At 35.3% G+C, this 17,187-nt stretch overlaps 1 protein-coding gene across 5 annotated transcripts in view; it reads right to left on the reverse strand.

Moving 5' to 3' along the window:
- ZFAND4 (zinc finger AN1-type containing 4) overlaps window positions 1-17,187 on the reverse strand; it is a 72,429-nt gene that overhangs the window by 32,456 nt on the left and 22,786 nt on the right. For all 5 annotated transcript variants that reach the window (XM_073793340.1, XM_073793341.1, XM_033842465.2 and 2 more), the window contains one exon: window positions 337-412. In XM_073793340.1, the coding sequence (XP_073649441.1) occupies window positions 337-412 (76 nt within the window). The remainder of the gene's footprint in view (window positions 1-336; window positions 413-17,187) is intronic.

Genomic DNA, 17,187 nt, shown 5'->3' on the forward strand with positions numbered 1-17,187 from the left:
AAAATGGAAAGAAAAGGAAGGTAGCCAGATGGAAATGAGTCGATATTCAAAGAAAGGAGCAAAGAAGGCAAGATAAGAAGAGGAAGTCTAAAAAGGCAGGGGTAAGTAGCTTGGTGTGAATAATGAAAAGGTAAAACAAAGAATCAGAGGACAAAGATCAGGTAGCATGGGTACTGAGCCAGCACATCTTAAAGTTCAGGATTTACACTAAAATCTAGGGATAAAAACTATTCAGAAGAAGAAGAGACATGATTCAAGGATTCAGAAGAAAAACACTGGTATATGGAGTCATAATTCTGAGCGTCTATAAGATATCTGATACGCAGTTACACTCACTTGTAATCATTCAAGCAATAATCATCTTCAAGTTCCATGTTATTCCAAATTAAGTGCTGCTGACAGATGGGAATACCTTAGGGGAAGGTTATAAAAAAATTGGTTAAAAATTCAATAGTATTTTGGAAAGAGTATGATACAAATCAATTTTATCAAAGAAATAATAATAAATTAAACACAATTCTAAATTGAATGCTAGATGTTTAACTATACAGAATCATAGGTAAAAGGCATGGCTAAAAGTAGATATGATCCAATCCACTCACTAGAAAAGAACAGTATATTTCAGTAACTCTCTGGCCTTGAAACAAAGTATAAAATTAGGCAGTCCTTTAAAAAGATACTTTGAAATGAGCCCTGAAGAGTTTAAGATCTAACACCTAGAAGACAGTTCTCAATACTGCAAAGTACAGCCTTCATTCAGTTATATTCAGCATTAAAAGTGTATTATGAGTGGAGGGTGAGCAAAATGGGTGCAAGGGGTTAAAAATGTACAAACTCCCAGCTATAAAGTAAGCAAGTCATGGGGATATAATGTACAACATGGAGACTATAGTTAATAATATTGTGTTGTATATCTGAAAGTTGCTAAAAGAGTAGATCTTAAAAGTTTTCATCATAAGAAAACAAAATTTTGTAACTATGTATGGTGATGGATGTTGACTATTAACTAGACTTACTGCATTGATCATTTTGCAATACAGTAGTCCCTTGGTATCCGAGGGGTATTGGTTCCAGGTCCCCTGCAAATACCAAAATCCATGGATGCTCAAGTACCTTATACAAAATGACATAGTATTTATTTGCACATAACCTATACTCACCCTCCTGTATACTTTAAATCATCTCTAGATTACTTGTAATACTTAATACAAAGTAAACACTATGTAAATATTTGCCAGCGTGATGCAAATTCAAGTTTTGCTTTTTGGAACTTTCTGGATTTTTTTTCCCCAACAATTTCGATCTACAGTTGGTTAAATCCTCAGATGCAGAACCAGAGGATACATAGGGCCAACTTTATATACAAATATCAAATCATTATGTTGTACCCCAGAACTAATATGTCAATTAAATCTAAATTTTAAAATATATGGAACATTTAATTTAGCTTATTTGCCCCTAAAATTTTGTATTCTAAAAGTCTGTTCCCAGAATAACATGTCCACAGGGAATAATGATTGTTTATATGTGAGTTTATTTAGTGATTCAGATAGCATCTTTCATATTCTTCCAAATGGAAAGGTCAATAATCCTGAAACAGGGCACAGAATATAATTTCCCATAAAACATTAATATATTAGAAAATTCCTCCCACCCTAATGTTTGAATGTGATTATAGTCCATAACTGCATATTGACATACTTTTTTGCAGAGTCTGAACACAAAAGAATAATTCAATCTTTAATAAAAAGTATATTATGGGCAATTTTCAATACTGAAAATTATGGTCTACAAGACAGTTTCTTTGCATTTCTGTGATGTTAAAGGAATGTTAAGGCAGATTCCATACTGCAGCATAAACTTTTTTTTTTTTTGCAAACTGCGCATTTGAATGCCCAAAGACTACTAGCCAGAGAGTGAGCATTATCTACTCAATAGAACATTTAATGGCTACAGATACTGATGTTGATGAATATCTTTTTCAAATATCTCACATACTGCCTTCTCAAATTACTTTTGCTTGTGATACTATAAAATAAGTTGACTAGAATAATAGCAGTAAGTGCTATATGCGTTAGTGTTTATTATTATAAGCCAGGCACCGTTATAAATGCTTGACCTGTATTACCATAATTTAACTGCAACAACAATAATCTTGTGAAGCAGGCATTACCATTATGCTTATTTCACAGATGATAAAACTGAAGCACTGAGAGATTAAGTGACACCCAGAGAGTATGTAGATTAGAAATGTAAAGCCCCAGCAGGCTAACTCCAGAGACTGCACTCAACCTTTATGCTAATCAGTCTCTAGAAAATCAGTCTCCATAAGGCAAAAGTAGCTGTCTAGGTGTATGTTTAAGTAGTGTTGCCTGTTAGTAGACCTGAATGTCTACTAAACGTTCACCAAATGTTCCAAAAGATCATCATGGAATACAGCCCACATGGGCTGAGGAGGTGGATATACATATATCTCCCAAATGGGAACAGTTCACTTTTTTTGCTTCCAGTTAAAAAAGAATGCCAGTAAGGAAAGGCTTTTAACCTAGAAATTATTTCACATTAAAAGTATTTTAATATTAAAAAATTTTAATATGCTCTGGTCATATTTTTCAATCAAAATTACAGGATTTCACCAGGATAACTAAATAAAGCAATTTGGGTAGGTAATACCATTATTTACATTCAACCAACATTGTACAGTCTTATTGCATTAAAAAAAAAACCTTTAGAACTGGATTAAAGACAACATAACAACACTGCTTAGATTAACTCCTGTAATCACTTTTAATAGACTTAGCGATCAGTTAGCAGGCTAAAACAACAGAAGGTTGACAAGCAAAACAGGGTGGCAAGAATCATCCAAGACTGAGCTGTGGTCCTGATGCCCACCTGAGTTGCTGGATGACCTTAAGGAAGTCATCACCTCTGTGAGCCTTAGCATCCTCACTTGCACAATAAAAAAGACTAGGGTTCTTTCTACCAAGAATACTTTTGGAATCTCAAATATACAAAGCAAATCAACTTTCCTTTAAGATAGGGTTGCCAGATTTAGCAAATAGAAATCTGGCAACCCTATTTAAGAGTGGTCCTTTGCCTTTAAACCTCAATGCTTATTTCTTACAACTACATCCAGAAAAATTAATTCCTATTAAACAAACATGTCTTCCCAAAGGATATATTACATACATACATACAGATTTTTCTATTCAGTGTTTTTAAAACTTTTTACAAATTCAAATATTTATTATAAAAATAGCAACTTATGAAAAAAGACAACACAGAAATATACAAAAGAAAATTAAAACTACATGTAATCCTAAGTCCAGTAAAATCTATTTTCAATATTTGGGGTACACTTCCTTTAAAAACTTATTTTTTTAATAAAATGGGAACATACTTTAAGCTGTTTTATAAACTGTTTCACTTAATATATTGTATACATCTTTCACATCAATAAATGAAAATATACATTGTATGCAATGACTGAACAGTGCTCCAATATATGTTTTTGTCATAATTTATTTACCCAGTCCCCTACTAAGATATATTTTCAGCTATCCAATTTTTTACTACTACAAACAAAGCCGTGATAAGTGATATATGAGTGTACGTGTATTTGCGAATATACGTGTGTGTGTGTGTGTGTGTGTGTGTGTGTGTGTTGTCGGTGTATCTTAGTCTGCCTGGGCTGCCATAACAGAAACACCACAGATTGGGTGGCTTAAACAACAGAAATTTATTTTTTTCACAGTTCTGGAGGCTGGTAAATCCAAGATCAAAGCACCAGTTTCATTCTGAGACCTCTTCTCTTAGCTTATAGATGACCAACATTTTCCTGTGTGCTCACATGATTTTTTCTTTATGAGTGTGCAGAGAAAAAAGAAGAATTCCCGGGTGTCTCTTCTTCAAAGGGCACTTACAACCTCATCTAACCCTAATAATGACTCAAACATGTTTCCTGTGTCTTTTTTTAGAATTTTCACACAGATACATGTATGTTTGAGACCATGTTCATATCTACATTTAGAAAATAAAACAGAATCGACAGGACTGATGGATAATTAAAGACAATGGTGGGCCATAGCTCCCATCTCCCAATATTTCCTCCCAAAACAATACAGAACAGTAAGAAGGGAAATGAATCTACACAGAAACTATGCCCTCAGCCCTCATAACTTGAAGACAGAGAATGTCTAAACTTCAAAAGAACTGGAAATAAAAAGGGGCAATTGCTCTATCCTAGCGTGGGAAATCTCATGCTCCTGTCCCTGCAGGGCTGATCAAGAAAAACTCTGGAGAAGTTTGGAGAGGGAAGGTAGTGCAGTATACAAGTTCAATATAAAACCATCACAAGGAAGAAGGCAATTCTAAGTCTCAAAAGTCTACAGAAAGAACTCAGACCAGAATACTGACTACAAGTAATGGACTTTAAAGCCAAGCAATTTGAAGGAACTTCTGTAGGAGGCAAAAAGCGAAAGATGAAGAGCATCCATAGTAATTCAGTGTTCAGGGGGAAAAGGAACAAGGGGTAAAAACTTAAGAGTCCTGCAAGACAAAAGATAACAAAATTGGAGGAATCACGACTGCCCCACTCCCCACCATCACCACAAAACAGACAGAAAACATATGTGAAAATATCTGGACATTACTAAACTGGCATAGCACCATTAAACAGAATCCGTAAAACACCCGAACACCACAAAAATCAACAGGAGGAAAACAATAACAAACCCATAGAGAGTTAATAGTAAAAATTAAAAAACAAAATCCCACACCTATCAACCAAGGCAAATTTTACCCAGAAAAATAACCATGAAGCAAAAGAAAACTATAAGGTCACACCCTAAACAGAGTTAAACATACTCAAGCATTTGAAGTATTCAACAGTCTGAATCAGAAATTCAAAAATTAAGAACAGAAAAAGTCCAAAAAGGTGGGGGAGGATGAAAAAGACTGCTGACTGAACTCAGAAAAGAAATGGAGGAAAAAGAAAAAATTACCACAAAAATAAAGAATAAACTGCAAGATACCAAGAGATAATATACTCAACCACATACTCAGTAAAGGACAAGCCAGGAAAACAAGCAAGAGTATGAAAATGACATAAAGAAAGAAGTAAGAAGGGTTAGAGTGAAAGTAGCGGAAATGGAAGACAGGCCAAGAATAATATTCATATTATCAAAGCCCCTAAAAAATAAAATAGTGGAACAGAACTAATACTTAGAAATATAATCCTGGAAAACTTCCAGAAATCGAAGACCTGAATCTATACATTGAAAGGACCCGCTAGGTACCTGGGAAAATTAACCCAGAACTATTGTGCCCAAGACATATCTGAGTAATAAAACTATTTTATTTCAATGACAAAGATAAAATCGCCAACAGTTACCTGAAAAAAAAAAATCAAATAACTTATAAGGCAAAATAATTAGACCAGACTCAACAAAAAGAAAACAAATAATCTGATTTTTAAATGTCTTTTGAATAGACATTTCTCCAACGAAGACATACAGATGACCAATAGGAATATGAAAAGATGGTCAACATCACTAATCATCAGGGAAATACAAATCAAAACCACCATAAGATACCACACCCAAGAGGCTGTCCACTATCAAACTCAGAAAATAACAAGTGTTGGTGAGGATGTAGAGCAACTGGAACACTGTGCCCTATTGGTGGGAATATAAAACTGTGCAGCCAAAATGGAAAACAGCATGAAGTCTCCTCAAAACATTAAAAATAGAATTACCATATGATCCAGTAATTCTACTTCTGGGTGTTTATTCAAAAGAAATCAGGATCTGGAAGAGATATCTGCATGTTCATGTTCATTACAGCTTTATTCATAATAGCCAAGAAATTGAAGTAACCTAAAATATTTATTGACAGATGAATGGATAAAGAAAATGTGTCATAAACATATAATGGAGTATTATTCAACCTTAAAAAAGAAGGAAATCCTGCCACATGCTACAACATGAATGAACCTTGAAGACACTATGCTAAGTGAAATAAACCAGAAAAGGAGGGAGTGTGGCGATCCTGATTACCAAAGGAGAATTCACAACCCAAAGCATCAAATGTGACAATGAGGGATATTTTTTAATGTTAAAGTTCATAATGAAGATGTAACAGTTATGGATATTCTTATGTATCAAATAACACAAGTAACCACCTTTATAAAACAAAAACTATAGAAGATGCAGAGGGACATAAAGAAAAACACAATAATAAGAGACGTTAATATACCTTTTAGTACAAGACAGATCAAGCATGAAAAAACACATAAAGATAAGCCAACTGAACAAAATAATCAGTGAGACATGTTTATTGTTCCTAGATGATAATAATACACATACTCAAGGGTCCACGGCACATACACAAAAACTGATCATATATTAGGTCAAAAAGAAAACAATGCTTTCCATAAAATGGAAATATTACAAACACCACTCTTTGCAATGCAATAAAACTAAAGACTACTAAAAAATCAAAAAAAACCATAAAGGCAATTAATAAATCAAAATCCTAGTTTTTAAAAAATGTTGACAAAGTAGACAAACTACAAGCTAAACGTATTAAAAGGAAAAAAAGGGAAGGGAATCACAAATATACAAAAATAAGAAATAGCAAGGGGATAACTTCCTAAGGAACAACAGATTAACAAAATTGATGCCATGAAAGTTAGAAAGCTTGAACAGATCAATTTCCGTAGAAGAACTAGAGAATGCTGTTCAGGAATCCCCCACCACACACACACACAATAAAAAGCACCAAGCCAAATGGATTTACAGGAATTTATGAAACCTTTAAAGGCAAAATAAACCCTATGATCTACATATTTTTCCAGAGCACTGAAAGGAATAAAAACATCCTAATTTCTTAAAATAAATGAAAATATGCTAATTTCTTTTAAGAAGTAAGGATAGGACTTCCCTGGTGGCGCAGTGGTTAAGAATCTGCCTGCCAACGCAGGGGACACGGGTTTGAGCCCTGGTCCGGGTAGAGCCCACATGCCACAACTACTGAAGCCCGCACACCTACAGCCCGTGCTCCGCAACAAGAGAAGCCACCGCAATGAGAAGCCCACGCACCGCAACTAGAGAAATCCTGCACACAGCAACGAACACCCAATGCAGCCAAAAATAAGTAAATAAATTTTTTTTAAAAAGAAGTAAGGATAGCATCAACTCCTAAACCTAATAAAGACATTACAAAAAACGAAAACTACAGACCAATATCATTCACTCAAACTGATATAAAAATCTAAATACAGGCAAACAGAATCCTCTAGTACACCAAGAACAGAATTTGCTGTAACCAAGAGGAATGTATTCCAGGATTGTAGATTGGTTCAATACTAAGAAATCTATTATTAGTAGTATTTAGTAGTATTATTATCCAACACATTAACAGCTCTAAGGAAAAAAAAATCTCCATAGGTGCTAAGAAAATCTTTGACAAAATTCAACATCCATTCATGATATTTTAAAAGTCTCAAGAGAATAGGAATTGAGAGATATTCTCTTAATATGTTAAAATACTACTAGTCTTAAAGACACTATCTTATTTAATGAGGAAACACTAGAAACATTATCCAGTAAGATCAGGAACAAGGCAAGATGTCCACCAACTCTGCCACTATTTGACATAGTAAGAGAGGTATTAGTCAATTTAATTAGACAAGAGAAATCAATTAAAGGCCAAAGAATGGTTAAAGAAGTAGTGAGACTATCTCTGTTGCAGATGATATGACAAATATACCTGAAAAACCCTGGAGAATTTATAAGAAGACCAAAAGAAAGACAATGGAGTAAATTAGCAGTATATAAAATTAACATACAAATACCCATAGCCTTCAAATAAGCAAGCAATAAACCATTATAGGATATACCAGTAGTGAAAACGTCTTTTATAATAACAATAAATATTTAAATATTATTAACTACTGTACTTAGAAATATACTTAACAAGGAAGGTGCAAACCTCTACAAAGAAAATTTTAACACACTCCTAAAAGCTGTAAAAGTGGATAAACAAAACCAAAAAACAACTCTGTTTTTGGATAGAATGATTCAACCTTATAAGATGTTTGTTCTACTTATGTTAATTTATAAATTCAATGCAATCACTCTAAAAATACTAATCTTTTTAAAAGAGTGAGACAAGGCAATAAAGTTAAATCAAATATGCAAAAATAGCTAGAAAAACACCAAAAAAGAGAATTGATGAGTACTAGCCCTACCAGACATGAAAAACATACTATTAAAGCCTCTATAATTAAAAGTGTGATACTGACATATAAAAAGTCCAGAAATAGACAGATGAGAAAGGTGGGATCTCAAACTACTGAGCCAAAAATGGACTTTAAAAATAAACAGTGCAGGAATAAATGGGTAGTCACTTGGGAAAAGATAAAATTAGATTCATACCTAGTGCCATACGTAAGAATAAACTCCAAATGGATTAAAGATCTAAATGTGAAAAAATGAAGCTAAGTACTAAAAGAAAACATGGATGAGTTCATCTTTAACTCTGGTGCAAAAAATGGCTTATTCTAACTATGACTCGAAATGCAGAGACAGTAAAATTGATAAATTTCTTTTAAAAAAACTTTTTTACATGAGAAAAAAATTTTAATTGCATAAGAAAGAAACCACTATGGACAAAGTCAAAAGACAACCAGGAGAAAATACATGTAACATATACCAGAGACAAAAGACTAATGTCCCTAACGTATAATGACCTATTAAAAATTGAGACAAAGACCAAAAACCCAATAGAAAAATAAGCAAAAGACAGGAACAAGCATTCCAAAAGAAAGATGGAAAAATAGCCCTTAAACAAATGAATAAAATGTTCCAATTCACTCGTAATAAAATAGCAAATTAAAACAACACATTAGGACTTCCCTGGTGGCACAGTGGTTAAGAATCCGCCTGCCAATGCAGGGGACACGGGTTCAATCCCTGGTCCGGGATGATCCCACATGCTGCAGAGCAACTAAGCCCGTGCACCACAACTACTGAGCCTGTGCTCCAGAGCCTGCAAGCCACAACTACTGAGCCACGTGCCACAACTACTGAAGTCCTCACGCCTACAGCCTGTGCTCCACAACAAGAGAAGCCACTGCAATGAGAAGCCCTCGCACCACATGGAAGAGTAGCCCCTGCTCGCTGCAGCTAGAGAAAGCCCGTGCACAGCAACGAAGACCCAATGCACCCAAATAAATAAATACATTAAAAAAACCATATTATATTGGCAAAAATTTTAAAGTATTACAACACTTTTGTTGGGAGGTCATGGGTGTACGTATGTTGCAGTGGGAATACGAACTAGTTCAACCATCTGAAGTGAAATTTGATGGTACCTAACAAAACTACATATGCACTTAAACCTTTTGGACCAGCAATCACAATTTTAGTACTCCACCTTGAAGATATGTCTACAACATACAAAAATATATATGCACAAGGTTATCCACTGTTGCACCATGTAAATATGCAAAATACTGGAAACAACCTAAGTGCCATATACAAAAAAGTGGTTGAGTAAACTGATATATTTTTTTCACACAATGGAATACTATAAAAATGAAAAGAAAAAAATATGAAAACTGCATGAGAAAGTTCTCTATGAACTGATTTAGAGTGACATCCAGGATATATTATTAAGTATAAAAAGCACAATACAAAAGACTATATAGTATGCTACTATTCATATTAGAAACAAGAGGATATATGAAAATATACATGTATCTGCCCATTTGGGCAAAATAAAAACAGGGAGGATAAATCAGAAACTAATGAGGGTTTCCCTGGTGGCGCAGTGGTTAAGAATCCACCTGCCAATGCAGGGGACACGGGTTCGAGTCCTGGTCTGGGAAGATCCCACATGCTGTGGAGCAAATAAACCTGTGGGCCACAATTACTGAGCCTGAGCTTTAGAGCCAGCAAGCCACAACTACTGAGCCCACGTGCCAAAACCACTGAAGCCCGTGTGCCTAGAGCCCATGCTCCACAACAAAGAGAAGCCACCACAATGAGAAGCCTGAGCACCGCAACAAAGAGTAGTCCCCATTCGCCGCAACTAGAGAAAGCCCACACGCAGCAACGAAGACCCAATGCAGCCAAAAATAAATAAATAATAAATAAATTTAAAAAAATTAACTAATGAGATTGGTTACCCAACAGGGGATGGGTTGGATGGTGTAGAAAGAATGTGGGAAAGGGAACAAGTAGTAGGAATGAAGGGTAGCAACTTCTAAAATGTTTATATAGCTCTGACATTGGGAATCACGTTGATGTTTCACATCAACTCACGTCCCCTACCACCAAATGAACAAATCATTCAGGATGTGGGGAAACTTCAAAATAACACATAAATATAATTATATTACAAATGAAGGTGTGGGGAAGAAAAAACTAGGTAACTTTAGAAAACAGTATTTTGCCTATACGATAGGCAAAGAACAAAAAGAAATGCACACAAATATTATACTCTAGTTAGTACATTTGTTTCTTAGAGATCCATGGGTTAGTGATTCTAAATTAATTTATGTATATAGTTTATGTATATGTATAAGTTTGAGCAAATAAGTAGATATGCTATGGATAATGTGAACTAAGTTTCTCACTGTGCGAGAAAATGGGAAAATAGGGAAAGGAAAAGGCTAAAATGAGCACTGTAATGATAAATTGGAATTGGAGATATCTGTTTGAATTCATGCTTTTTAACATATATCAATTTAGATAGATACAGAAGTGTGGGTATATGAGTGCAAATACACATATTCCCTATCTCTGCCCATTATGAAGCCTAGAAGCAATGACACCCCAAAAGCAAGGAGTACACTTAGCACCTGGATCTTGGTTTCTAAATACCACGGCAATAAAAGTAACCTTAGAGAAACAGCTGATGTGAACACTGTGGCAGGGAAAGTACAAGATGAACCTGGAATATCTTGTGGTGCCAGGGAAGGCAAAAATATGCCTAAAAAATGATGGTGGCATTTCAAAAGGAAATATGAACCAATTTGAAGGTACTCCTGATAGTCAAATTTGGGACAATCTCAGCAATACAATACAATAGTAATAGATTATAACCCATAGAATAAATATTCATGAGTCCATTCTGATATAAATAATTAGGAAAAGGGATAATGAGAAATAAATGACAGTACTTCCTTATAGTAAAGTGCCAATAAATGCAGACAGAATATAAAAGAAACAGAAAAATCATCATTGGTCAACTACTATGGTAACAACTGTTACTGACAAGCCTATCAACGGGTGCTAAAATTACTGACCAAAATGATAAGAAAAAATAGGATGTTTGCATAGTGTCAAGGTAGCTCCTCACATCACAAGATATTAATTACAAAGATAAAAATAGTAACTTTACAGTGTAGAAATCTGGCTGATACCAACTTAGTCATGCAGTCAAAGTCACCAATTAATTCCATTTGCTAAATCCAATGGCCAATTCTCAATTCTTTTCCTACGCAGCCTACCCAGCATCTGATCACTTCCTCCTCCTGGAATACATTTTATTCACAAGATGACTAACACATTCTCTTGGTTTTGTTATTACCTCTTTGGCCACTCCCCCTAAACCTCCTTGGCTGGTCGGTCTTAACTTCCTGGCCTCTTAATTTTGGAGCACCCTTGGATCTCTTCTCTCCAAACCTGGTTCTGCTCCAGAAGTAGCCATCACAATTAACAGCAACTCCATTCATCCAAGTTGCTCAGGTCAAATACCAAGGAGTTACCCCCAACACCTCTCTTTCTCTCACACCCTACCATTCAATCTGTCAGCAAGTCTTGCTGGCTCTAAGATATCCAAACATCCAAATAGAAATATTTATCTTTCCAACTACAATTCTATAGTCCAACACAGCACATTTCTCACCTGTGTTTGTGTAACAGCCTCTACCTCTGCTTCCCCTTTCTCTGACTATCCTCAGCACACCAGCAAGAATGACCCTCTTAAAATATAGTCAAAACTTCTGATCTCCAGGTAAGCATGTAAGGAGCTTGGAAGTCACCACTGAATCCTAACAAGTAAAACCTGAACAAACTAAAAAGTCAACAACTCTTCTTGAATCCATCAAAGAAATGAGGTCACAGGGCAAATCACTACCCCCAATATTGGAGAGACAGACAAGTCTACCCCCAATATTGGAGAGACAGACAAGTGAATATAGAAAATCACAACAAACCAGAGCAGAAACCTCTACCTGGAACCAGTGGGTAGGAAAACCTAACCTATAATTGATGAACTACAGGAGTCTCAGTATGGACAAATCTGAGAGCTAAAAATTCCAGGGAACCTACTCATTCGGCCCCACACACACACTTTGTGAATTTTACCTCCAGGAGTTTGCCCACATTCTCACAGTGAATATCAGAGAAAAACCCCCTAGTGTTTCCAGCAGAGGGAGGGGGGGAAGTAATGAGTTTGAAATATACTAGAGCATTCTGTTCTTAACAAGGCCTGCCCTCAAGAGAAACTATTTTACCAGCACCTAGTCTGCTGGGGTTTTATCAGAGCCTAGCTCACCTGAGGGAAAGGAAATATCTAAGTCCAATCCACTCTAGCCCCATGAGGGAAGGGAAATACTCAACTCCCGCTAATTCTAGCATTCCACATGGAGAAAAGGTAATATGCAATACTTAACTTCAGCTCTCTCCAGCCATCCTGTGCTACCTAAGAGTAAGGAAAGGGGAGGGAAAGGATGAGAAGCACTGATGAAGTTCTCAGACCAGGGACACAGGCTCAATAGAAGACTGAGACCTCACCTAATTTTCAGGCTGCAGAAAGCTTCCCCATCCTCCACCTTACTCTACACCTCACCACCACATTACTAAAGGCCTAGTAACAGCAGTTCCTTTTACCAAGTGCATCATGTCTGTCTATCAAGAAAGAATAACAAGGCATACTACGAGGCAAAAAACAGTTTGAAGAGACACAGCAAGCATCAGAACCAGACTCATATAGGGCAGCAAAGTTGGAATTACCAGACCAGGAATGTAAAACAACAAATCTATGATTAGTCGATTAATATGCTAAGGGCTCTAATGGATAAAGGAGACAGCATGCAAGAACAGATGGGCAATGTAAGCAGAGAGATGGAATTCTAAGAAAGAAGTAAAAGGAAATGCTAGAAAGATTAATAATACTGTAACAGAAAGGAAGAATGCCTTTAGTGGGCTCATTAGTAGGCTGAACACAGCTAAGAAAAGAATCTCTGAGCTTGAGTATAATAAAGGAATACTATGAACAATCCTATGCCCACAAATTTGATAATCTAGATGAAATGAACCAATTCCTTAAAGACACAAGCTGCCACAACTCACACAAGAAACAGACAATCTGAATAGGGTTTTATCTATTAAAGAAATTGAATCAATAATTTATAACCTTCCAAAACAAAAAGCACTGTGGCCAAATTGTTTCACTGGGGAATTCTACCAAATATTTAAGAAAGAAATTACACCAGTTTTCTATAATTGATTCCTGAAGACAAAAGCAGAGGAATACTTCCTAACTCATTCTGTGAGGCCAACATTACCCTAATACCAAAACCAGACAAAGACACTACAAGAAAACTACAGACCAATATGTCTCATGAACACAGATGAAAAAATTCTCAATAAAATATTAGCAAATAAAATCCAACAACATGAATAAAAAGAATTATACACCATGACCAAGTTAGATTTATCCCAAGTATGCAAGGCAATGTAGTCCGTCACGTCATCAGGTTAAAAAAGAAAAATCACATGATCACATCAATAGATGCAAAAAAAGTATTTGATGAAATCTAACATTCATTCTTCATAAAAGTTCCCAGCAAATTAGGAATAGAGGGGAACTTCCTCAATTTGACCAAAAAAAAACCAAAACCAAAACAAAAACAAAAACCCTACATACTTAATTGTTCGAAATTCAAAGATTTCCTGCTAAGATCAGTAACAAGGCAAGGATGTCTCCCCTCACTACTGCTTTTGAATATTGTACTGGAAGTCCTAGCTAATGCAATAAAACAAGAAAAGGAAATGAAAAGTATACAGATTGGGAAGAAGTTACAAAACTGTCTTTGTTTGCATATGACATGATTGTCTATGTAGAAAAATCCAAAAAGAGTCAACAAAAAAACTCCTGGAACTGATAAGCAATTAGATTATAGCAAGGTCGCAGGATACCAGATTAATATACTAAAGTCTATCACTTTTTTATATACCAGCAATGGTCAAGTGGAATTTGAAATTGAAAATACATTATCATTTATGTTAGCACCAAATATAATTTTAAAACTTAGGTATGAATCTAATAAATATGTATGAGAGCTATATGAGGAAAACTATAAAATAGTAATGAAAGATATCAAATAATAACCAAATAACTAGAGAGAGATTCCACATTCATGGACTGGAAGACTCAATATTGTCAAGATGTCAGTTCTTCCCATCTTGATCTGTAGATACAACACAATCCCATCAAGATCTTAGCATGTTTTGTGGCTATCAATAAACTTATTGTAAAGTTTATATGGAAAGGCAAAAGACCCAGAATAGTGATTCCAATACTGAAGAACAGAGTTTGAAGACTGACACTATGCAACTTCAAGACTTACTATAAAGTTACAGCAATCAAGACAGCGTGGTAATGATGAAAGAATAAACAAATATAATCAATAGAATAGAGAGCACAGAAATACACCCACAAAAATATAGTCAAGTGATCTTTGACAAGAGAGTGAAGGTAATATAATGGAGCAAAGATAGTCTTTTCCACAAATAGTGCTGGAACAACTGGACATCCACATGCAAAAAAAATTAAAAATAATCTGGTCTCAGACCTTATATGCTTCACAGAAATAAACTCAAAATGGATCAGAGTCCTAAATGTAAAATGCAAAACTATAAAACTCCTAGATGATAACAAGCAGAAAAACCTAGATGACCTTGGGTATGGTGATGACTTTTTAGATACAACACCAAAAGCATGATACATGAAAGAAATAATCGATAAGCTAGACTTCATTAAAATTATACACTACTGCTCTGCAAAAGACAATGTCAAGAGAATGAGAAGACATGCCACAGACTGGGAGAAAACAAACAACAATAAGAAAAGAAACAACTTAAAATTTAAAAATGGGTTAAAGACCTGAACAGACACTTTACCCAAGAAGATATACAGATAACAAGTAAGCATTTGAAAAGATGTTCAACATCATATGTCATTAGTGAAATGCAAATTAAAATGACAATGAAATACCACTACACACCTATTAGAATGGCCAAAATCCAGAACACTGACATCATCAAATGCTGACAAGGATGTACAGCAATAGGAACCCTCATTCAACGCTGGTGGGAATGCAAAATGGTACAGTCACCTTGGCAGTTTTGTACAAAACTAAACATACTCTTACCATACAATCCAGCAATCACACTCCTTGGTATTTTCCTAAAAGAGCTGAAAACTTATGCCCACACAAAAACCTGCACATGGATGTTTATAGCATCTTTATTCATAATCGCCAAAACTTGAAGCAACCAAGATGTCCTTCAGTAGATGAATGGGTAATTAAACTGGGGTACATGAAGACAATGGGAGTGTTATAAAGATCTAAGCAGTGTTCAGTGTTATAAAGAAATAAACTATCAAGCCATTAGAAGGCATGGAGGAAACATAAATGCATATTGCTAATGGGAAGAAGCCAATCTGAAAAGGCTACATACTCTATGATTTCAACTATATGACATTCTGGAAAATACAAAACTATGGAATAGACAGTAAAAAGAATATGGCTTCCAGGGGTTGAGAAGAGGGAGGAATGAATAGGGACAGCACAGAGAACTTTTAGGGCAATGAAATTATCTTCTATAGTACTATAATGGTAAATATATCATTATGTAAACTATGTAAACTATGGACTTTAGGTGAAAATGGTATGCCAATGTAGGTTCATCAACTATAACAAATGCCTCACTCTAGTGTGAGACGTTGATAGTGGGAGAGGTTGTACAAGGGAGGGTGGAGGGCATGCAGTCTACAGGAAATCTCTAGTTTTTGTTCAGTTTTATTGTGATCTGAAAATTGCTCTAACAAAATTCATTAATTTTTAAAATGCTTATCTAAAAGAAAGAAATTGAGAAAACCAATAAACTGAAAATTATTTCCATTCCTGGTTTCTTATTAAACTGAATACATATATTTCTACTCAACATTGCCAATTTCCACTTTAATTCTTAAGATTAACATTATGTGGTAAGTACATGTAGTACATACATACTGTCAAAACAAAGACGTTAAAGTACTTTTGAAAACATTGTAGGGTTGTAGTCACTTCAGAAAATGCAAAAAGTAATGGTAGAAAGAGCTTTATGAGAATAAACTAGAGAAGGAATGGCATATACAAAGAGACTACATATTTTAATGTCTCAAATGGAAAAATAATCTATACTAGATGACCATATTTCAGTTAGATACAGTTAAGAACTATTAAACATCACTCTGGATTTCCTTCACTCAAATACTTGAATGCTTATTCTATGTCAGACATTAGTCTCTGGGTTAAAAATACACTGGTGAATAAGAAAAAGACCACGACCTCATGATGCTTAGATTTTACTTAAAAATAATACTACTAATAAATCCAACCATTCATCCATACATTCACCTATAATATAATGCCAGGTTATTCAATGTAATGAAAACCAGTACAGCAGGGTAAAGATAAAGAGCGACTGGCACATGTAGGAGTGGGAAGTATATTTTTAATAAGAGTGGTTAAGAAAGGCATGAGGAAATGACATGTGAGAATTTTTTTTGGCCATGCCACACAGCTTGTGGGATCTTTAGTTCCCTGACCAGGGATTGAACCCAGGCCCTCTGCAGTAACAGTACACAGTCCTAACCATCAGAACACCAGGGAATTCCCTTTGAGAATTTTAATAAAGTGAGAGAATGAACAATAACTGTATCTGGAGGAGGAGATACCTTCAAGCAGGAAGATGCTGGTCTTATTGAAGAAAGAGTAAAAAGGTGGTGTGCCTCAAGTAGAATTACTAAGATGGAAAGTAATAAAACAGGGTTAAAGATACATGTAGGGGGCTTCCCTGATGGCGCAGTTGTTGAGAGTCAGCCTGTCGATGCAGGGGACGCGGG

Source organism: Tursiops truncatus, chromosome 16, assembly GCF_011762595.2.
Source record: "Tursiops truncatus isolate mTurTru1 chromosome 16, mTurTru1.mat.Y, whole genome shotgun sequence".
NCBI lineage: Eukaryota > Metazoa > Chordata > Mammalia > Artiodactyla > Delphinidae > Tursiops > Tursiops truncatus.